The 19,529-nt window shown below is 53.4% G+C and overlaps 1 protein-coding gene across 4 annotated transcripts in view; it reads left to right on the forward strand.

Annotated features, from left to right (window-relative positions):
- The first annotated feature begins 631 nt into the window (after positions 1-631).
- Positions 632-19,529, forward strand: part of MYO7A (myosin VIIA) — an 88,829-nt gene continuing 69,931 nt past the window's right edge. For 2 of the 4 annotated variants that reach the window (XM_024255160.3, XM_054526047.2), the window contains exons 1-3: positions 632-924; positions 3,007-3,070; positions 15,122-15,235. In XM_024255160.3, the coding sequence (XP_024110928.2) occupies positions 3,053-3,070; positions 15,122-15,235 (132 nt within the window). In that variant the 5' untranslated portion in view covers positions 632-924; positions 3,007-3,052. The remainder of the gene's footprint in view (positions 925-3,006; positions 3,071-15,121; positions 15,236-19,529) is intronic. The other 2 variants (XM_054526045.1, XM_054526044.2) reach the window with 2 other exon arrangements.

The following is a 19,529-nucleotide window of genomic DNA, read 5'->3' on the forward strand; positions in this document are numbered from 1 at the left end:
CCCTTTAAATCACAGATTTCACTTCAGTTTATATGTGTCGTTGTCACACGTGGGTGGCTCCTAGTCAGCTGGTTTGGCAAAGTTTCTGGATGATTACAGAATAACATGGGTCCCCAACCCTCAGAGCAGGTTGTGGGGGCAATGTTGCATTGACCAGCGTCAGAGAACACACATCAAAGGCAAGGGTGGGTGTGCAGGAGGGAGAAGGCGCAGAAGGCAGGGCTTTAGCTCAGCACTCCCTCCTGCCATGCTCTGCCTGACCGTTTCCTCTCTGAGTCCCAAACAGCCAGGTAGAGGAGGAGGAAATGGAGCTGGAGGAGGGCGGCGGGGCTGAGACCCCAGCACATCAGTGATTAAGTCAGGATCAGGTGCGGTTTCCTGCTCAGGTGCTGAGACAGCAGGCAGTGTCCTGCAAACAACAGGAGGCACCTGAAGCCAGCCTGGGGGGCCCAGGCCCAGGTGCGGTGCATTCAGCAGCACAGCCAGAGACAGACCCCAACGACCCTGCCTCCCCGTCGGCAGCCAGTGCTCTGCACAGAGCCCTGAGCAGCCTCTGGACATTAGTCCCAGCCCCAGCACGGCCCGTCCCCCACGCTGATGTCACCGCGCCCAGACCTTGGAGGCCCCCTCCGGCTCCGCCTCCTAGAAGAAGGCTCTGGAGTGAGGAGGGGAGGGCAGCAGTGCTGGCTGGACAGCCGCTCCGGGCAGGAGAGAGAGGGAGAGACAAGAGACACACACAGAGAGACGGCGAGGAAGGGAAAGACCCAGAGGGACGCCTAGAGCGAGACTTGGAGCCAGACAGAGGAAGAGGAGACGTGTGTTTGCAGACTGGCTGGGCCCATGACCCCAGCTTCCCGAGTCCTCCGTGCAGGTGGCAGCTGTACCAGGCTGGCAGGTCACTGAGAGTGGGCAGCTGGGCCCCAGGTAAGGGTGGGCTGCCCACTGTCCTGGGCGTTGGGAGGGGTTTGGATGTGGAGGAGTCATGGACTTGAGCTACCTCTAGAGCCTCTGCCCCACAGCCACTTGCTCCTGGGACTGGGCTTCCTGCCACCTTTGAGGGCTCGACCTCCACAGCCACTGAATGAAACTGTCCTGAGCCTGGGAAGATGCATGTGTGTCCCCTGGAGGAGGGAAGAGCCAAGGAGCATGTTGTCCATCGAATCTTCTCTGAGCTGGGGCTGGGGTTAGTGGCATCCTGGGGCCAGGGGAATAGACACGCTGTGGTGGCAGAGAGAGAGAAGAGTCCGTTCTCTCTGTCTCCTTTGCTTTCTCTCTGACGCTCTTTATCTCCGTTTTTGGATACATCACTTCCTTCCTCTATGCCCCAAGTGTCTCATCTGTGAAATGGGAGTATGAAGCCCCACCAGCCAGGGTTATAGTGGGGAAGAGGTAAAATCAGGTATAGACGTAGAAATATAAATACAGTCTATGCCCCCTGTTGTCAGTTGGAAAAGAAATTAACTTGAACATGGTCTGGTTCTAATTTTTAGAAATAAAATGTATGTCTTGTCATTTTCACATGTGCCCCTTAAATTCCATGCCCTCACCACTCTCCTCCATCGCTTGGAGCCCCACATCTCTAGTGAAAGCACTGGCTCTGCCCCCAGCCCTCATAGCTCATGCTGGCATAGGGTGCCGGCTCCACAGCCTGGGCACCATCTTTAGACAAGCACTGGTGGCAACTGCCTGCTGGCCCTGTTGAATCCACATCCTCACCAGGCACCCAGACTAGTTCAGGTCTCTGGAAGGACCGTGGGTTTGCTGTGTCCCAGAGCTCAAGGGCAGGGGTCAGGGCTCAGGTGTCAGGCAGTGTCATGGGCAGAGGATCGAATGTCTCAGTGGCTCTGAATGGGCCCTTGTGAAAAATTGATGCACATTCTAGGGGACACGTTGTGAGCCAGAGGGGCCTCATACCAGGGCCTGTAGGCTGGGGCTGCCTTTTAAGCTCCCTCCTGAGCCCATCTCTGGGCCTGGCCCTGTGCTGGACAAGGCTGGAGACAAGGCAATGTCTCAGACCCTCTCCCACTGGCCACATCCTGCCCTGGATCAACTTGCCAACTTTGGGGGCAGAGGTGGGACAGACCCTTACCCTGAAAACATAATGCATATAGTCAAAATGGGATAAAGGGGAATACAGAGGCTCTTGGCAGCTTGGGGTGGTCAGGGAAGGCTTCTTGGAGGAGGTGTCATCTGAACCGAGCCAGGAACCATAGGTGGAAATTCACTAGTCAAAATTCCAGGTAGAAGGGCCGATGTGCAAAGGCCAGGAGATGGCAAGAGGTGGCGTATTTCAGGAAAAGTGAGTCACTGAGGATGTCCAAGTATAAAGGGAGGAAAGGGAGTGAGCAGTGAGAGAAAAGACTGAGGCATCAGCAGGGGCCAGATTGTGCTGGGCCTAGGGGGCCCAGGCCCAGGTGCGGTGCATTCAGCAGCACAGCCAGAGACAGACCCCAGTGACCCTGCCTCCCCATCGCAGCCAGTGCTCTGCACAGAGCCATCCTGAGGGCGGTGGGTGCTCTTGAGAGGTTTCAGGCAGGGTGTGCCGTGAGCAGGTCATGCCCAGCCATGACCTTCCCCTCAGTCAGGCTTGTTCTTGTCACCCACATTCCTGGGGCAGTCCCTAAGCTGAGTGCTGGAGATTAAGTCCTAGTCCTAAATTTGCTCTGGCTAGCTGTGTGACCCTGGGCAAGTCTTGGTCCCTCTCTGGGCCCCTTTGCCGTAGGTCCCTGGTGGGGCCAGACTTGCTACTTTCTAGGAGCCCTTTGAGAATCTCTGAATGACAGTGGCTGAGAGAAGAATTCAGCTGCTCTGGGCAGTGGTGCCAGTGACAGTGGCTGAGGCTCAGGTCACGCAGGCTGGGCAGTGGCTAGAGGGAGAGAAGCCAGGGAGCGTTCCCTCGAGGGAGGAGGAGCTGGGGCTTTGGGAGGAGCCCAGGTGACCCCAGCCAGGCTCAAGGCTTCCAGGGCTGGCCTGCTGGGAAGCATGACATGGCCTCTTTCCCTGCAGAACTGTGCCTGGCCCAGTGGGCAGCAGGACCTCCTGACTTGGGACCATGGTGATTCTTCAGCAGGTCAGTGTTCCCACCTCTTTGGGTGGCCTGTCCTCCCCAGCCCATATCCACTCATCCATATGCTTACCCGTGGGACACCCTCCCCAGGGTGTTCTCTTGGAAAATTCCTACCTAGGCTTCCAAACCCAGCCCTCCAGGCCTAGGCCTAGTCTGAAACCTGTTCCCTCTGCTGTGCCGGCTGGGGTTTCCTTCTCTCACTGGCTCACCCCACTGGGCAGAAATGATTTTATTTACACACATCTCTGGATCCCAGGCAGTGGAACAGCATGTGCAAAGGCCCAGATGTGGGAAGGTCCCTGGGGAAGAGGAGAGGAGGTTGGCAAGGCTCTCAAAGCCAGGTCAGGAAGGGCCCTGAGCCCAACTTATCCTTAGGGCCTTGGGGAGCAGTGACTGGAGGGCGGGGGGTGACATGGCTTGAGCTGGAGCCCCCTGGGATTTTATGGGAAGAAGCAGAGGTGTTGCCCCGAGCCGAGTCCTCCAGCCCCCCTTCCTACTGAGGGCCACAGTGGCCTCTGACCCTCAGCCCTTCCCCGTGATCAGTCTGAGGCTCTAATGAGCTCCTGGTCTCCAGAGCAGGAGCCAGGAATGTGGGCCCTGAGCCAGGTGGGCCTGGCAGCAGGCCGTAGGGCTTGTGGGGCTGTGCACTGTGGGGGCTTGGCCAGCAGCTTCTCGGTCTCCAGGGTCACCAGAGGCCAATGGCTCAGCCTTGCCTGGCCACCCTGAGGCTGCACAGACCAGCATGTTTGCATATGAGTGTGTGCGTGTGTGTGTCTGTGTGTGTGCGTGAGAGGCAGGCTTCAGGGCAGCATCAGGACAGACATTCTTCCATCCCAGGGGCTGGAGGAGACCCCCTTTAGAGCCCCTTGGCCTGAGAGCCTGTTCAAATGCCCATTAGAGATGGGCAGGATCTAGAAGAGGAAAAGTCCATTCACTGAGTGTTTGCTGTGTGCCAGGGCCTGGGCCTCCATAGCCCTCCAGGGGCATCCTCCCTCAGGGGGCCTCTGAGGCAGGCCTCTGGCTGATGGGACCTCCTCACCACCCCTCCCCTCCTGCCCCTCTGAACGCTGATCCACCTCCAGCTGTGGGTGGCCTCTGTTGGGAGCAAGTGTCTTGTAGGTGAATGCCTGTTCTGCCTGCCCTCAACCAGGAAGTACACTCAGCTCCTTCCTTGGTCCCGAAGAAAGCCCCAGCCCTGGGGAACCGGCCAGCTCTGCAGTTGCACAGGCTGGGCCCAGTGGGCTCCAGCCCAGGCTTTGCTATTGATGAGTGGGAGGGCCTTGGGCACATTACTCAGCCTTCCTGAGCCTCAGTTTCCTCATATGTAAAATGAAGATTAAAAGCCTCTTTTCCCACAGCTGCCGATGCGAGGCTAAAATGCCATGTGGAGCTCCATGAAAATGCTTCTTCCTTCATCTGCTTCCCTGATCTGTCCTCTCCTCCTCTCTTCCTGCCACATCCTTCCCTGTCCTGAAAGATCCGTGGAGTGCTTGGCTTCCCCTCTTGCCTGGCTGACTTCTGCTCAGGCTTCAGTGTGGGCTCTACTTCCCTCGGGAGGCTTCCCTGCTCTGCAAATCCCAGGGCCTGGTCCACAGTCCTCCTCCTTTCTCTGCCTGCCTGGGGCTTCCTGATGAGCCCTGGACATGAGGGACAGCCTTCTTCCTATTTCCCGCGGATCTTTCAGGATAGGGAAGGAACTGGCAGGAAGAGAGCAGGAGAGAGGCAGACCAGGGAAGCAGATGAAGAAGCATTTTCATGGAGTCCCAAATGGCATTTTAGCCTCACAATCGCAGCTGTGGGAACAGAGGGGTTTTGTTTGTTTGTTTGTTTGTGTGTTTTGAGACAGAGTCTTGCTTTGTCACCAGGCTGAAGTGCTATGGCATGATTTTGGCTCACTGCAACCTTCGACTCCCTGGTTCAAGCAATTCTCCTGCCTCAGCCTCCTGAGTAGCTGGGATTACAGGCACCTGCCACCGCGTCCAACTAATTTTTGTATTTTTAGTAAAGATGGGGTTTCACCATGTTGGCCAGGATGGTCTTGATCTCCTGACCTCGTGATCTGCGCACCTTGGCCTCCCAAAGTACTAGGATTACAGGCGTGAGCCACCGCGCCAGGTGGGAAGAGGTTTTTAATCTGCATTTTGCATATGACGAAGCAGGCTTAGAAAGGCTGAGTAATGTGCCCAAGGCCCTCTCACTCAACAGCAAAGCACAAGATGGAGCCCACTGGGCCCGGCCTGTGGAACTGCAGAGCGGGTCGGCTCCCGGGGCTCGGGTTCTTTTTAGGCCCAAGGAAGCAGCTGAAGCGTACTTCCCGCTTAAGGGCAGGCGGAGCAAGCATTCACCTACTATTCCCTGCCCTGGAGGAGTTCCCAGACCTACGTGGGGAGACAGCTTAGAAACCTAGGAAAGGCACTGCGACAGTGAGTCCCCAGAGGGCACGGGGATGGGAGGGCGCCCAGAATGGGAGAGCCTTCTGCCCTCCCTGGGAGAGGGTGGACAGGGAAGGCCATGAGACAGCTGCAGCAGCCCCTCATGAACATACAGGGACTGAGGTCTCTGGGAGAAGGACTAGCCCACCTGACTAGTGGCACACCTGTGTGGCGCACCTGACTCACGTCTTTAAGGACCACAAGGAGGGCTTTTGTGCTTCAGTATGTCATGATTCCCAGCTTCATGGTGGGACCAGGGTAGGGACTCTGTGTACTTGGCCCAGATTTGTGGGCGGAGGGAGGTTTGAAGATAAATTTGTGGGCTGTTGATAACAGTTGGATTGATGCTTTTAGTAAAATATAATGTCCTTCTTTGTTTCTTGTAATGATTTTGACTTAACATCTATGTCCGATAGTGTAGTCATCTCAACTGTCTTTTGGTTACTATTTGCATGGAATACTATTTGCATGAAATCCTTCTACTTTTAACCTATTTGTGTCTTTGGATCTAAAGTGGATCTCTTGTAAGCAGCATATAGTTAGATCATGTGGTTGGTTTTTGTTTTGTTTTGTTTTGTTTTTATCCATTCTGCCAGTCTTTACCTTTTGGTTGGAGAGTTTAATCTATTTACATGTGAAGTAATTACCATTAAGGAAGGACTTCTGCCATTTTGCTATGTTTTCTGTATGTCTTGTATCTTTTCCTCCTCGATTCCTCATTACTGCTCTCTTTTGTGTTTAATTGACTTTTTTTTTTCTAAAGTACTGTTTTGATTCTCATTTACTCTTCTGTGTATTTTTAAAGTTTTTTCCTCAATGATTATTCTTAGGTTTACAAATAACATCTTTTTTTTTTTGAGATGGAGTTTCACTCTTGTTGCCCAGGCTGGAGTGCAATGACACAATCTCGGCTCACTGCAACCTCTGCCTCCCAGGTTCAAGCAATTCTCCTGCCTCAGCCTCCCAGGTAGCTGGGATTACAAGTGTACACCACCATACCTGGCTAATTTTTTTATTTTTAGTAGAGACAAGGTTTCACCATGTTGGTCAGGCTGGTCTCGAACTCCTGACCTCAAGTGATCTGCCTGCCTCGGCCTCCCAAAGTGCTGGGATTACAGGTGTGAGCCACTGCACCTGGCCTACAGATAACATCTTAAATCTACATCAATGTAGTTTAAGGCCAAATTAGCTTCAATAATAACTAAAAATTATGTTCCTTTATAGTTCTATCTCTCCCCCTTTATGTTGTTTATTGTCCAAATTGCATCTTTATACATTGTGTGCCAGTTAACATAGATTTATCATTATGTTATACATTTGTCTTTTAAATCACACACAACAGAAAGTACAGACCAAAAATACAACAATACTTTTTTTTTTTTTTAAAGAGATGGAGTCTTACTATGTTGCCCAAGCTGGAGTGCAGATGCTATTCACAAGTGCAATTGTGGTATACTACAGTTCTGAACTCCTGGGCTCAAGCAGCCCTCCTGCCTCAGCCTCCCAAGTGGCTGGGAGTACAGGCACCTATCACTGTGCCTGGTTAAATATGACTTATCTATTTATCTATGTAAATGCCTTTACCAGTGTTCTTTATTTTTTTTGTATGGCTTTGCATCACTGTCTACTGTACTCTCTTTTTTTTTCCAATTTTGTATTTTTTAAAATACACATAACAACATTTACCACTTAACTTTTTTTTTTTTTTTTTTTGAGACAGAGTCTCACTCTGTCACCCAGGCTGGAGTGCAGTGGTGTGATCTTGGCTCACTCTGCAACTTCTGCCTCCCAGGTTTAAGTGATTCTCCTGCCTCAGCCTCCTGAGTACCTGGGATTACAGGTCCCTGCCACCATGCCCAGCTAATTTCTGTATTTTTAGTAGAGATGGGGTTTTACCATATTGGCCAGGCTGACCTCAGGTGATCTGCCCGCCTCAGCCTCCCAAAGTGCTGGGGTTACAGAAGTGAGCCCCGTGCCTGACCCCATTTAACCACTTTAAGTACATAGCTCAGTGACATTAAATACATTCACGATGTTGTGTGACCATTACAACTATCAATTTCTGCAATTCTTTTCATCTTGTAAAATAAAAATTCTATCGATTAAACAATAACTCCCCATTCCCCTCTCCCCGCCACCCTTGGCAACCACCATTCTGCTTTCTGGTTTTGATTTGACTATTCTAGTTACCTCACATAAGTGGAATCATACACTATTTGTCTTTTTCTGATGGCTTACTTAGCATAATATCCTCAAGGTTCATCCATGTTGTATTAATAGCATGTGTCAGAATTTCCTTCCTTTTTAAGGCTGAGTAATGTTTTCTTGTATGTTTATACCACATATTGTTTATTCATTCATCTATTGAGGAACACTGGGGTTGCTTCCATGTTTTAGCTATTATAATTAATACTGCTTTGAACATAGGTGTGCAAAGATCTCTTTGAGATTCTGCTTTTAATTCTTTCGCGTATATATCCAGAAGCAGAATTGCTGGGTCATATGGTAATGCTCATTTTAATTTTTTTAGGAACTGCCATAGTGTTTTTCACAACATTTGTATTATTTCACATTCCCACCAGCAGTGCATAAGGGTTCCATTTTTTCTACATCTTTGCCAATACTTATTTTCTGTTTTGTTTTGTTTTGTTTTGTTTTTTTGTAATAGCCATCCTAATGGGTGTGCAGTGGTATCTCACTCTGGTTTTGATTTGCACTTTCCTAATGATGAATGATGTTGAGCATCTTTTCATGTGCTTCTTGTCTCTTTGTATATCTTTTTTGGAGAAATGTCTGTTTCAGTCCTATGCCTATGTTTGTTTGTTTGTTTGTTTTGGAGACACGGTCTCACTCTGTCACCCAGGCTGGTGTACAGTGGTGCCATCAAACTCCTGCCTATGCCCACTTTTGAAATGGGTTGTTTGTTTTGTTGTTGTTCAATGTCTTTTTAATTTTTAGCATTTCTTATAGGGCAGGTCAACTAGTGACAAACTCCCTTAGCTTTTGTTTACATGGGAATGTCTTCATTTCTCCTTCCTTTGTGAGGGATAGTTATGCCAGATATAGAATTCCTTCTTGACAGTTTTTTTATTCTTTCATCATTTTAAATATGTCATCCTACTGCCTTCTGGCCGCCATGGTTTCTGATGAGAAATCAGCCGAGACTCATATTAAGGATTCGTTTTACAGAATGAGTCACCTCTCTGTTGCTGCTTTCAAGAGTCTTTGTCTTTGCCACTTGTGGAGAAGAGACCTATTCCTCCAGCTCAGTGGTGGTCTCAGTAGTCGGTCTGGAACCAGGCAAGGTCAGGTTCTTAGCGCCTTGCAGGGTCTCCCCTAGGGGACCTCTCTTTAGCCACCAGCCGCCAGACTTACTTTACAATCTCTTCCCTCTCTCCTCTGATTCTCTGAGTTTGCTGTTCCCTCTTCCTGGGATGCCCTTTCCCCTAATGTCTGCCTAAAAAAAAACCTTAAAACCCAGCTGTCACCCCTAACACGACTCCCTTAGTTAACCATGACTGGCACTCATATACATTTGGTCTAACAGGCACCACTCTAGGTGCATTATGCATCTTAACCTGTTAAATCCTCACAAGTACGTGGAAGCAGTGTCATTTTGTCACCTGACGGATGAGGAAAGAAAGGAACATAGAGGTTGAGGAACTTGCCCAAGGTAACACAGCTTGTGAGTGGCTGAGCTGGGATTGAAACTAAGCCATCTGACTCCAGGGTCCAAACTCTTAGTGGCCATGCTATCCTATGTCTCCGGGACTGATCTGCCTCTTATCTGGTGGTACCATCCTTATCTGTGCCTGGGTCTGTCCACCACACCAGGCTGGGAGCTCTGAGGACATGTCTTGTTAACAGTGTCCTCTGTACTTTAGTCTGAGCCTGTACTCAGTGAAGGTCGGTTATATGAACTCATGGTAGAATGCCTGGAAGCTCACCACCAGCGCTTCCTTGTGTCTGAGGTCCGGGTCCTGTCCCAATGTACTGCTGTAGATGGGCGGGGAGAGACAGGTGTGCCTGTTTTCGGCTTGACTGGGGGAAGGACCTCTCCTGAGAGCGGTGTCCCTGAGAGGTCACAGGAAGTGAGTGGGAATCGCTAATCAGTCAGCTTTGTGCTGGGCAGCAGAGCCCTGGGTCCCCAAGGCTGGGACAGGGAGTGGGGTAGAACTGGGCCCATCCTGGGTGGCTCTGAGCCCTGTGTGAGACATCACTGTCTTTTTCGTTGCCATTCCCCCCACCCAGTCCCCCACCCCCGCTCTCTGCCGTTGTTCATTTGTTGGGGAGCAGTTGGCTTCCAGGATACTAGGCAATGCAGAGAGCCACAAATGCAGACTGGAGGCCTTGAAAGAGAAGAGGGAAAAAAAGGAGGAAAGAGGGGAGGAGGACAAAGACAGGCAGGGGGAGGCAAGAAGGAGGGAATGGGAGAGGAGTCACAGGGCCTGGGCCTTCCGGGCCCTCGGGATGACACGGTGGCCTCTGGCTCACAGCCCAGCGTGGACCAATGCCTAGTGTCCAGCCCTGTGTGGCTGCTAGGACACAGGAGGCCAGCTTGGCCCATTGCAGGGAGAGCTCTGAGCCATCGAGGTGGTTCAGCTGTCCTGGGGAGTTCAGGGGACCCCACACCAGGACTCTAAGGCCTCTTCTGCAGGATGGACGTGGGCTGCTATTTGACCTTGGGGGCTGTGGGAGGAGGACATAGACTCTTCAGGGGCTTTCCCCCAAACTTACCCCAGAAGGAAACTGTATCTGCCCTCACTCCCCAGGGGCAGCCAGGGAGCCAGAAATATCTTTGATGCATCTCTCGTTTAGTCTTAAAAACCCCGGGAGTTTACCGCGTTCTATTCCATAACATCCTCGTGTTTCCTTCCATAGAAAACATAGAAAAAAAATGACGATTTTTTCCAAAACTGCCGTCAGGTGCGGTGCCAGGGGCCACGTTTATCCCGGGCCTACAGCCGTGGTGCCAGTGAAGCCGCCTGGAATTCCGGGCAAAGTGGGGGTGTGGGGGGTTCCGCCGAGACGGAGGGGGCCGTGGTGGCGCGGGTGCCCCCTCGCAGTCCCGCCCGCGGGCGTCACCTAAGCCGCCGTTGCCATGGGCCCGCGGCAGATGGCCCGGTTTAGGGTTCCGGGGCGGGCGGCGCGCACGGGATTAGGTGAATTAGGGAGCCGGAGCAGTGCCGCCGTCGCCGTCGCCGTCGCCGCGCCATGGAGGACCCCGCCGACCCTGCCGACCCCGCGCGCGTCCCGCAGCCCGGCAGGTGGGCGCTGGTGCGCAGCCTGAACCAGGCGTTCAAGACCTACGCCGTCCTGCCGGTGAGGCCCGGGCTGGGAGGGGAGACGGGAGGGGGAGGGCGCCTCGCCCCGGGCCTCAGTTTCCCCGCCTGTTAGAAGCTGGGCGGGCCACAGACAGGGTCGCTAGGCTCCAAGGTGTGCATGGACTGCGGCCCTAGGATGCCACCTGCGGTCTCTGACCTCCCCCAGCGTGAACTTGGCCGCGGCTGCCCTTTCCTAGGAGGGGAGGTTTTGCATCTGGGAAACCCAAGCCAGGCAGGCCAGGTCTGGGCAGGGTTGTCCTGCATTTGCTGAGGTCCATAACAGGGAGCAGCACCTCCGGGTGCACAGAGGGACCCCCAGCCATAGTTTACCAACTGGCTGACCGCTGGTGGAAGGGAAAGCTGGGCCCCCTGGTCTCCTCTCCAAACTGTGTTTAGCAACTAGACACTAGCAAGATGCTTGGCTCACGTTTCCCATCTGTGAAAATGGGGTGATAAAACCGGTGTCCCAGAGTGATCATGAAGATAGCGAGGGGCAAAATGTCCTGAAACAGATTCCTTTTCACTCCACAAACAGGGACTGACCCCAGGCCTGGTCCCAGAGGAAGGAAGAGGCAGAAAGGGCTAAGGCCTCATGGGGAATTATTAATATTGGCCCGAGACCGGCTTAATGCCTGGGAGGAAGGAGGGCAGACAGAAAGAACAACGTGCATTTGTGTGGGTCTCTCATCTTTACATGCTCTGACTCCTGCCATTTCAAGACTGGTGGAAACTGAAGCCCAGAAAGATTGAGTGCCTCATCCAGAGAGACACAGCATTAGCGGTGGAGCTGGGACTATAAGCCAGATCTCCTATGTGTTCACTGTGGATGTGTGCTGGCTTTCCTGGGGGGAGGCCCCACAGGGGTTTTGGAGTACCCCTGAGAACATTTGAACAGACCCGTTCTAGGAAGTCACGACTCTGGGGTTGGGAGCCTGCATAGCTGGCGGGGCCTGGGAGACCCTCTGCCCTGGTCACATATTTGATAGGAGAAAATCTGGGACTTGCCGGAGTTACACAGCCACATTGAGAGATGTGTCGTGTCACAAACGAGATCTTCCATTCAAGATGAGTACCAAGCAAAGTACCCCATGCAGTGTGTAAAGTTGTCACGGAACATGGTGTAGGAATGGGGCCAGATGCAGTGGTGGGGTGCCTGGGGCTAGCCATGGGGATGGGAGGGGGTGGTGGGGTCCTGCCTGGAGCCTGGTTCCCCTTTCTCACCTCCCTCCTGCCCCTCAATGAAGCTGCTGCTTTCATGGCTTCCTTCCTCCCTTCCCTCTCCCTCTGAGCCCGTGACTCCTGACTCACCCCGATTTTGGTCCTGGCTCTGTCCTCCAGATGCTAATAGTCCTGTCAGTCACTGATCTGATGAGTGACTGTGGCCAGGTTCCTTTCTCTCTTTGGCCCTCAGTTTCCTCAGCTGCAAAATGAGGATCCTTACAACCTGCCTGCATTGCAACGCTTCAAGAACTTTCCCTAGGGCCATAGGAATGTCCCCCTTCAGAAGTCCTAAGACCCCAGAATTCTCCCTGAAGCCTCTCCCCTGCCGTCTGAAACTGTTTCCTCAAGTCTGGCCTAGAGCAGAGATAGTTTGGTCACTGCCTTCTGTGACAGCCCTAAGTAAGAAGAGTTGTAGTCATGTCTGTTTGCTGTGTGGCCCCAAGAGCTTCACTCAGCCTCTCGGAATCTCCATTTCCTGCTCACATGAAGTTTTTTTGATTTTGGTTATTTTATCTTCTCCCAGGGGAAACAAACATTTTCTGTGTGCCAGGCCCTGTGCTGGGTTGGGGGATACAGGTGACTCAGAGAGACCACTGCCTTCCAGCTGCCCTCAGCCTAAGTCTCCAGCTTGCCTTCAGGACCCATGAGCCATCTAAGCGCGGAGGACTCTAGCAGTGCTTCCTGTTTTGCTCACTGAGCTGTATGTGGGGCTGGGCCCAGGGAATGTCAGGAAAGAGCCCTGGATATGAGGTTTGTCAGACCTGGGCTTCAGTCCTGGCTCTGCCACAAAACAGCTGCATAACCTCGGGCACATTTCTTGACCTCTTTGAGGCGAGAAATTGGAGACAGTCCCCTGGCCACATGCTGTTGCCCACAAGCGAACACGCTCCCCACCCCTTCTCTCTCACCGAGGCCCGCTCTGGGCTGGGCTCTGGGGAGCCACAGATGAGGGACTCAGACCCAGCCCTGCCCTAGGGAGCTCCAGGCCAGTGAGGAAAGGGTGCAGACCCGCTGTTGGGCGGCTGTCGGGGGGTAAGCCCGGGGTCAGGGAGTGCAACTGGGGCTTGGGCACAAGCAGCTGTGAGGATTAAATGGGGCAGTTAATGGGATGCAGCCTGTGGAGCCCAGACCCACAGTGAATGCTCCATAAACAGGAGTTCTCTTCCACTCCCAAGCCTCTCCAATTTTTCTTACTTTTTCTGGGAGGAAGTTTGGGTGTGGGACTAGCCTGACTCTATCATGTGCCAACCTCCCATTCATATGAAGAGAGGATCCACAGGGGCAGCTGTGGCTGGAAGACAGCACATAGATGGCAGTGGTCCCATAAGACTATAATGCCATATTTTACTGTACCTTTTGTGTGTACGTTTAGATATGTTTACATACACATATATACACCATGGATTATGACTGCCTATAGTATTCAGTACAGTAGCAGGTTGTACAGGTTTGTAGTCTAGGAGCAAGAGGCTACCCCATCCAGCCTAGGTGTGTAGTGGGCTGTACCATCTAGGTTTGTGAAGTATACTCGATGACTTCATATGTTTGCATAGAACTTATCTCTGACATTAACAATGCATGACTGTAGCTGGTTCTGATGGGAACAAGAGGAGGCTGAAACAATAATGAGTTGGTCTTGGACTCACTGAGTTCAGCCTTCACTGGGAAATGTGGAAATTGAGGCTCAAAGAGGTCAGTGACTCACCCAAGGCCGGGCAGGGCCTGAAACCCAGTCTTCTGACTCGTAGCCCTGAACAGATTCTGTCGGACCATTACCACGGTTTACTTCATTGTGAATCAGTTTTATAAGCTGTTACATTTTTTTTACTTGATATTAAGTTATATTCTTATTAGCATGTCCCAACTCCTAGGGAGTTGGAGTACCACCCAAAAAATAATACTTTTATTAGGATTAGAATAAAATCTAAGCTTGTATCCCAAAGCCAACAAAGGGCCTATGTGTCTTGGACCCTGCCTACTTCTCTGAGCTCCCTCTCGCCCATCAGGTCCTGCCTCCTGGCTGTTCCTTCCTGCCACAGGGCCTTTGCACATGCTGTTTCCTATGCTGGGATTACTGTCCCCTGCTTTTCCCTTGGCTAACTGCTTGTCACCCTTCAGGTGTCAGCTCAGCGATTCCCTCCATGGAGCGGCTCCATTGGCTACTGGGTCTAGGTTGGTTGGCTCTGTCATTCTCTACCATTGGCTTGTTTGTTCCCTTGACAGCACTCACCAGTATCCAAAGTGATCATACTGATCTATTTGCTCAGTTGTTTGTCACCACCTCTAACTAGAATGTAGACTCCATAATCGCTGCTCAACCCCCAGCATTTAGATTAATCAGTGCTTTGCACTCAGTAGGTAATCAATACATGTTTGTTGAATCCATCAGCGCTGAATGTGATTGTTCTTAGTCCATTTCTCTGACTTGGGGTTTTACGTTTGGCTCTCACAATCCCTTGCTGAATAAGTAGTGAGAGCCAGGCCCTGGGCCAGATGCCGCAGGGGACACAAAGCGACATCCTCCCCCAAGGTCAGGGCCCTCCCCACATGCCAGAAGACAATGTGGCTGAACCCTTCTCTAGTGCCCAGGACGGAGTGGTGTCCCTGTGAGGAACCTGTCATGATGATGATGAAAATCGGCCCTGGAGGTGAAGGAGGCTGCAGCATTCACCCACTGTCTGGGTGTCCTGTGGTGTTACCTCATGTTAGAGAGGAAGTGGTTTGAATGGTCTGGTGTTTCTGTCTAGACCCCAATGAATCTGTCATACACATGTAGGGTGTAGATCCATGGGGAGAGCTGGGCTTGGAGAGGCCTTGGCTCTCTCTGAGCCTCTGCTAACTCATCTGTAAAATGGGAATATGGCTGTTCTAGAGGGGGGATTGATGTGATTGCATAAATGCCCAGCCCAGGGCCTGCACTGCTCCAGAAGGTTGCTAGTAACTGTGAGTCCCCTTCTCTTCCCCCTTCTGTGGTTGGCTCAGAGCCTCTGATTGTAGCAGAGGGATATAGGGCTGCCTGGAAGGGGCTCCAATCCCCCGCCCTGCTCACCTGTGCTGGGACTCTCTCTCGCCCATAGGGGGACTATGTGTGGATGGACCTGAGATCGGGGCAGGAGTTCGATGTGCCCATCGGGGCAGTGGTGAAGCTCTGCGACTCTGGGCAGATCCAGGTGGTGGATGATGAAGACAATGTGAGTAGTCCCCTCCCTCCTCCTGCCCCATGCCTTGGGGGCAGATCCAGGCTGACAGCTGCCTTGATGCAGGGAGATGATCTAAAGGAGATGGAGGCCATGCCCATGCCCCCACTTCTGCCTCTCAGATGCCTCCTTCCATGAGCTTTCCCCAGCACCCCAACAAGAGGGAACCCCCTGCCTGCCTCAGGCTACTTGTTCTGTTTCCACAATCACTTCAGTCCACTCTGCCTGGTGTTAGAGATGTGTGTGTGTGTGGTGGGGTTTGAGTGCAGGGGGAGCAGGCTAGGAGCTCCTCAGACACAGAGGTGATTTGGGGGCAGACTGACTGCATTCAAATCCCATCTCATCTACTTGTTAGCTGCGCAACCTTGGCCAAGTCTCCTTCCCTCCTGAGCCTCAGTTTCCTCTTTGTAAAATGAGGATAATAATAAGTATCTCACAGGGCTGTTGACCCATACGTGAGATCACACGTGCAGAACACCTCAGTGAAGTTAGTGCTAGTCTGAAAGTTAAATGAACACCCACAGCCTTGCTGTGTTGGGTTACTGACATCACATGAATCCACTGTCCACCTTGACACTGCTCTGGAAATTGGTCTCACAGATTAACCCTTTATCTGTGGCCCAGAAGTAAAGGGACCCCAGAAGTGTAAGTTTTCTGGGTAATGATAGTGGGGCCTTGGGAGGGAAGGAGAGGTCTGAAGTCAGGGGCCTGCCCTGGAGAAGGTGGCTGGTTCACGTGAGGGCCCGGAGGGGAAGCCCTGGGGTCTCTGAGCATGCGTGCACATGTGTGTGTCACTGGGGGTATGCAGATGGGGTGCAGAGCACACGGGCAGCTTAGCAGGGGTATGAAGAACCCAGGGAGATTCAGCTCTGCCATAATGTGGGCTGTGCCCCGTGGTGTGCCAGGGGCTGGGACATAGAATTGGACTGAGTCCCTGTCTTAGCCTCCTGGTCTGAGGGAGGCGAGTCAGGAGAAAGAGGGTGCAGAGACTTGAAACCAAGGCTCTGCTGGGGACAAGGGGAGGGCTCAGGACCCTTGAGGCCAGGTGCTTGACATGGAGTGGGCAGGAGCATCCCAGATATTCCTGCAGCCCTCAGGTGCATCCCCTCAGAGTCTGCAAGGCCCTTTAACCCAAGTTCTGTCTTTGGACTCTCATGGCATCCAAGGAAGGCAGGGAGGGAAAGAACTGTTATCCCATGAGGAAACTGAGGCACCTAGAGGGACCACGCAGCCAGTCACACAGCTAGTAAGTGATGGTGCTGGGATTAGAACCCAGGACCTCTGTCTTCTATGCATGAATTTCCCCTGTCAGCGTTATCTCAGCAGCGACTTTGGGGCTCAGGTTCTGCTAATCACATTTTTGGCCCTTGGGCCGTAGAACGCAAGGCCTGCAATATCATTCCGGAGGCTCCAGTTCTAGGACCCTCTAGGAAGCTACTGTGAGGGGGCAGCCACAGAACGGGAGGCACAGGCTGGCTGGCAGCACAGATGGGCCTGCTAACCTGCCCAGAGCCCCCAGGGTGGGGACCAGGGACTCTGTCTGCAGGCTTGAGTTTCACCTGGGTCATGTTGCATGTCAGATGGTGTCCCGTAACTGTGTCACCGAATCCCAAAGGTCCCCTCCCGCTTCTCCTCCACCCAGGCCCTGAGAGTGGGGGCTGCAGGAGGAGTGGGCATGACTGGCTGGCAGGGGCAGTTCGGGAGGCTGGGGTTTGCATCCGTGGCATTGGAACCCCAGGGCTTCCAGACACCTCCTTCACAAGCCTTTCCCACCCCCATTCCATCCCCTCCCTCCCAACTCCAGGCTGTCGTCTCTTACCCCTCTGTCCGCCCACAGACTCCTAGCAACTTGAGAGCAGGGAACAGGCCAGTCCCATCTGGTTCCCCAGAGTTCATCAAGGGGTCTGCCCAGGGAAGGCTCTTGGCAAAGACTCGCAGAGTGATGAGTGAAAGGTTATGGTTCCAGTCCCCACTGGAATCCCAGTGTCTTGCCTTTGTCCAAGCCATTTCTGTTGCCAGATACACCCCTCCTTCCCTTCCTCTAGGGAGCAAGCTGTCCCTGCTCAGTCCAGGCCAGCTCTTTCCCAAAGGCATCCCTGGTCCCTGGAATTGACCGTGTTCCCCTCCCCCAGTTGCTGGCATTTCTTCAGACCAGGCCTCAGCTACTGCCCTGGTTACACTTTGGCCCCTGGTAGGTACCTGTGGACCTTGACCTGCGGGGTGCTGGCCGCTGTTGGGAGTCCTCCCACGCAGGAAACAGTGGGAGCGGCGCAACTATGGGCAAGTCATTTTACCTCTTGAGTCCGACTCGTCACCGTTAAATGGGGTCAGTGATTCTCTGTTAGGGATGTTAGAGGAGCAAATGTAAATCACAAGGCAGTAGAGTGACAGTGCCCAGCTCTGGCTGAGCATTTACCAAGCACCAGCACTCTACAGACCTGGCAGGAGAAAGCTGTCCACAAAGATGGATGTTGTGATCACATCCATCAGTCCTCCCAAAACCCCTGGGAAGAAGGGATTCTTACTCTCATTCCCATTTCACAGCTGAGGACATGGAGGCTCAGGAGGACAAATTGATGTGCTCCAGGGTCCGGGGTCAGGCCGTGGCTGAGCGCTGTCAACCTGTGTGCTGAACTGTCATGGGGAGGGATGTGGGGACCTGAGGCTAGGGTCAAGTGGGGACGGCAGACAGCCTGCCCAGGAGCCCTCTCTCCTCCTGTCCACACTGGGGCCTAGGATAGAGGCAGGGAGCAGACACCGCGTGGGGGGATTTTCCAACAGGGTCAGCTTGTATAAGAAATAGAGTGCCTGGGAGAGAGGAATGTTCCACACGGGACTGGAAAGTCCAGGCAGGTTCCCTAACGTCAGCACACACCCTTTTGGCCTGGGGAGGCTGCGTGAGAGCCTGCCCTGCGTTGAAGTGCTGCTGGCCCGGAAGTGCAGTGGAGTGTCAGGGAAACTGGGGTGGGGGGCTCTGCCCAGCGCAGCCCCTAATCCCCCTAAGGGCCTGGGCAGGCTGCCACCCTCCTCCGAGCCTGTTTTCTCATGTGAAGTGAGGGGGCTGGAACGGTACTTCTGGGGTCTCTCCATGACTGACTTCTGCCTCTCATTCAGACCTGGTCCCCCGCAGTCACCAGCCAGCCGTCTGTCCCATCAGAGGCTCCCTGCCACATCATTTGTGCCCGGCCCCTGTGTGAGGCACTGTGGCCTGAGATGTGGCCCTGGAGGCAGGGGGACGGCACAGGTGGAGCATGTGAGGGTAGCCAGCAGTGTCAGGGGAGGCTTCAGAAACTGGGAAACCTCTGAGCCAAGCCTCGAAGGCTAAGGAGAAAGAAGGTAGAGGGAACAGTGGAGCGAAGTCACAGAGGCCTTTGGGGACATGAAACCCATGTTCCCTGGCTAGAAAGTACCGGGGGTAGCTGGGATGGATGCTAGGGGTCCCTGTGTCTAGCGCATGCTGGCCTTCGATGCCAGGCTGAGGAGCCCAGGGGAGTCAGGGAAGGGCTGAGAGCCCCAGAGTGACAGGGTCAGGAGGGTGCCTCAGGAGAGGCCCAGGGGATGAGGGATTTGATGGAAGAGCTGGAGGTAAGATGGGGACAGCAAGAGGCCGGGGCTGGGCCAGTGAGAGATAGTGGTCTCAATCAGGGTGTGGGCTTGAGGGTGGCAAGGAGGGCACTGCCACTCAGCAGCCTTTTAGAAGGTTGAATGGGCAGGACTGGGTGACCCATTGGACTAGGGTGGTGGTGGGGGGAGCTGATGTCCAGATTCCTGCTAGTGTCCAGCTGCTGGAGTTGGCTATGCCAGAAGGGACCTGGAGGAGGAGCAGGTGGGGGAGGACATGGCGTGTGCATCACATCTGCTCAGCAAGTCTCAGGGCCTGAGCTGGGAGGTGGCAGAGAGGTCCCCTTTCCCCCTCAAAAGGCAGGTCCTGGGGCTACTGGGTCATGGCATTTGGGGATGGGAGGGCTGAGGTACTCTCAGGCAATGGCCATACTTCCCTGAGAGGCTGGGATTTTGCAAAGGTGCTAGAGACCCTCTCGGGGTGGGGAGGGCCCCAGGGCCCTGAGGAAACCAGGCCTTTGCCAGCTTGTTGAAAGAGCTTGTGCACTTCCCAAATGCTTACCCATCTGCCACCACAGGGCAGCTGGGGAATATTGCAGAGTAACGAGAGCTGGGCAGACAACCTGTGTCCTCTACTTCAGCTCACAGGTCCCGAGAGTTCACACCCCTTGCTCCCACAGGTCATCAGCAAGCCTGGGGAAATACTTCCCGGGTGTGTCCACTTCTC

This window comes from Pongo abelii, chromosome 9 (genome assembly GCF_028885655.2).
Source record: "Pongo abelii isolate AG06213 chromosome 9, NHGRI_mPonAbe1-v2.0_pri, whole genome shotgun sequence".
NCBI lineage: Eukaryota > Metazoa > Chordata > Mammalia > Primates > Hominidae > Pongo > Pongo abelii.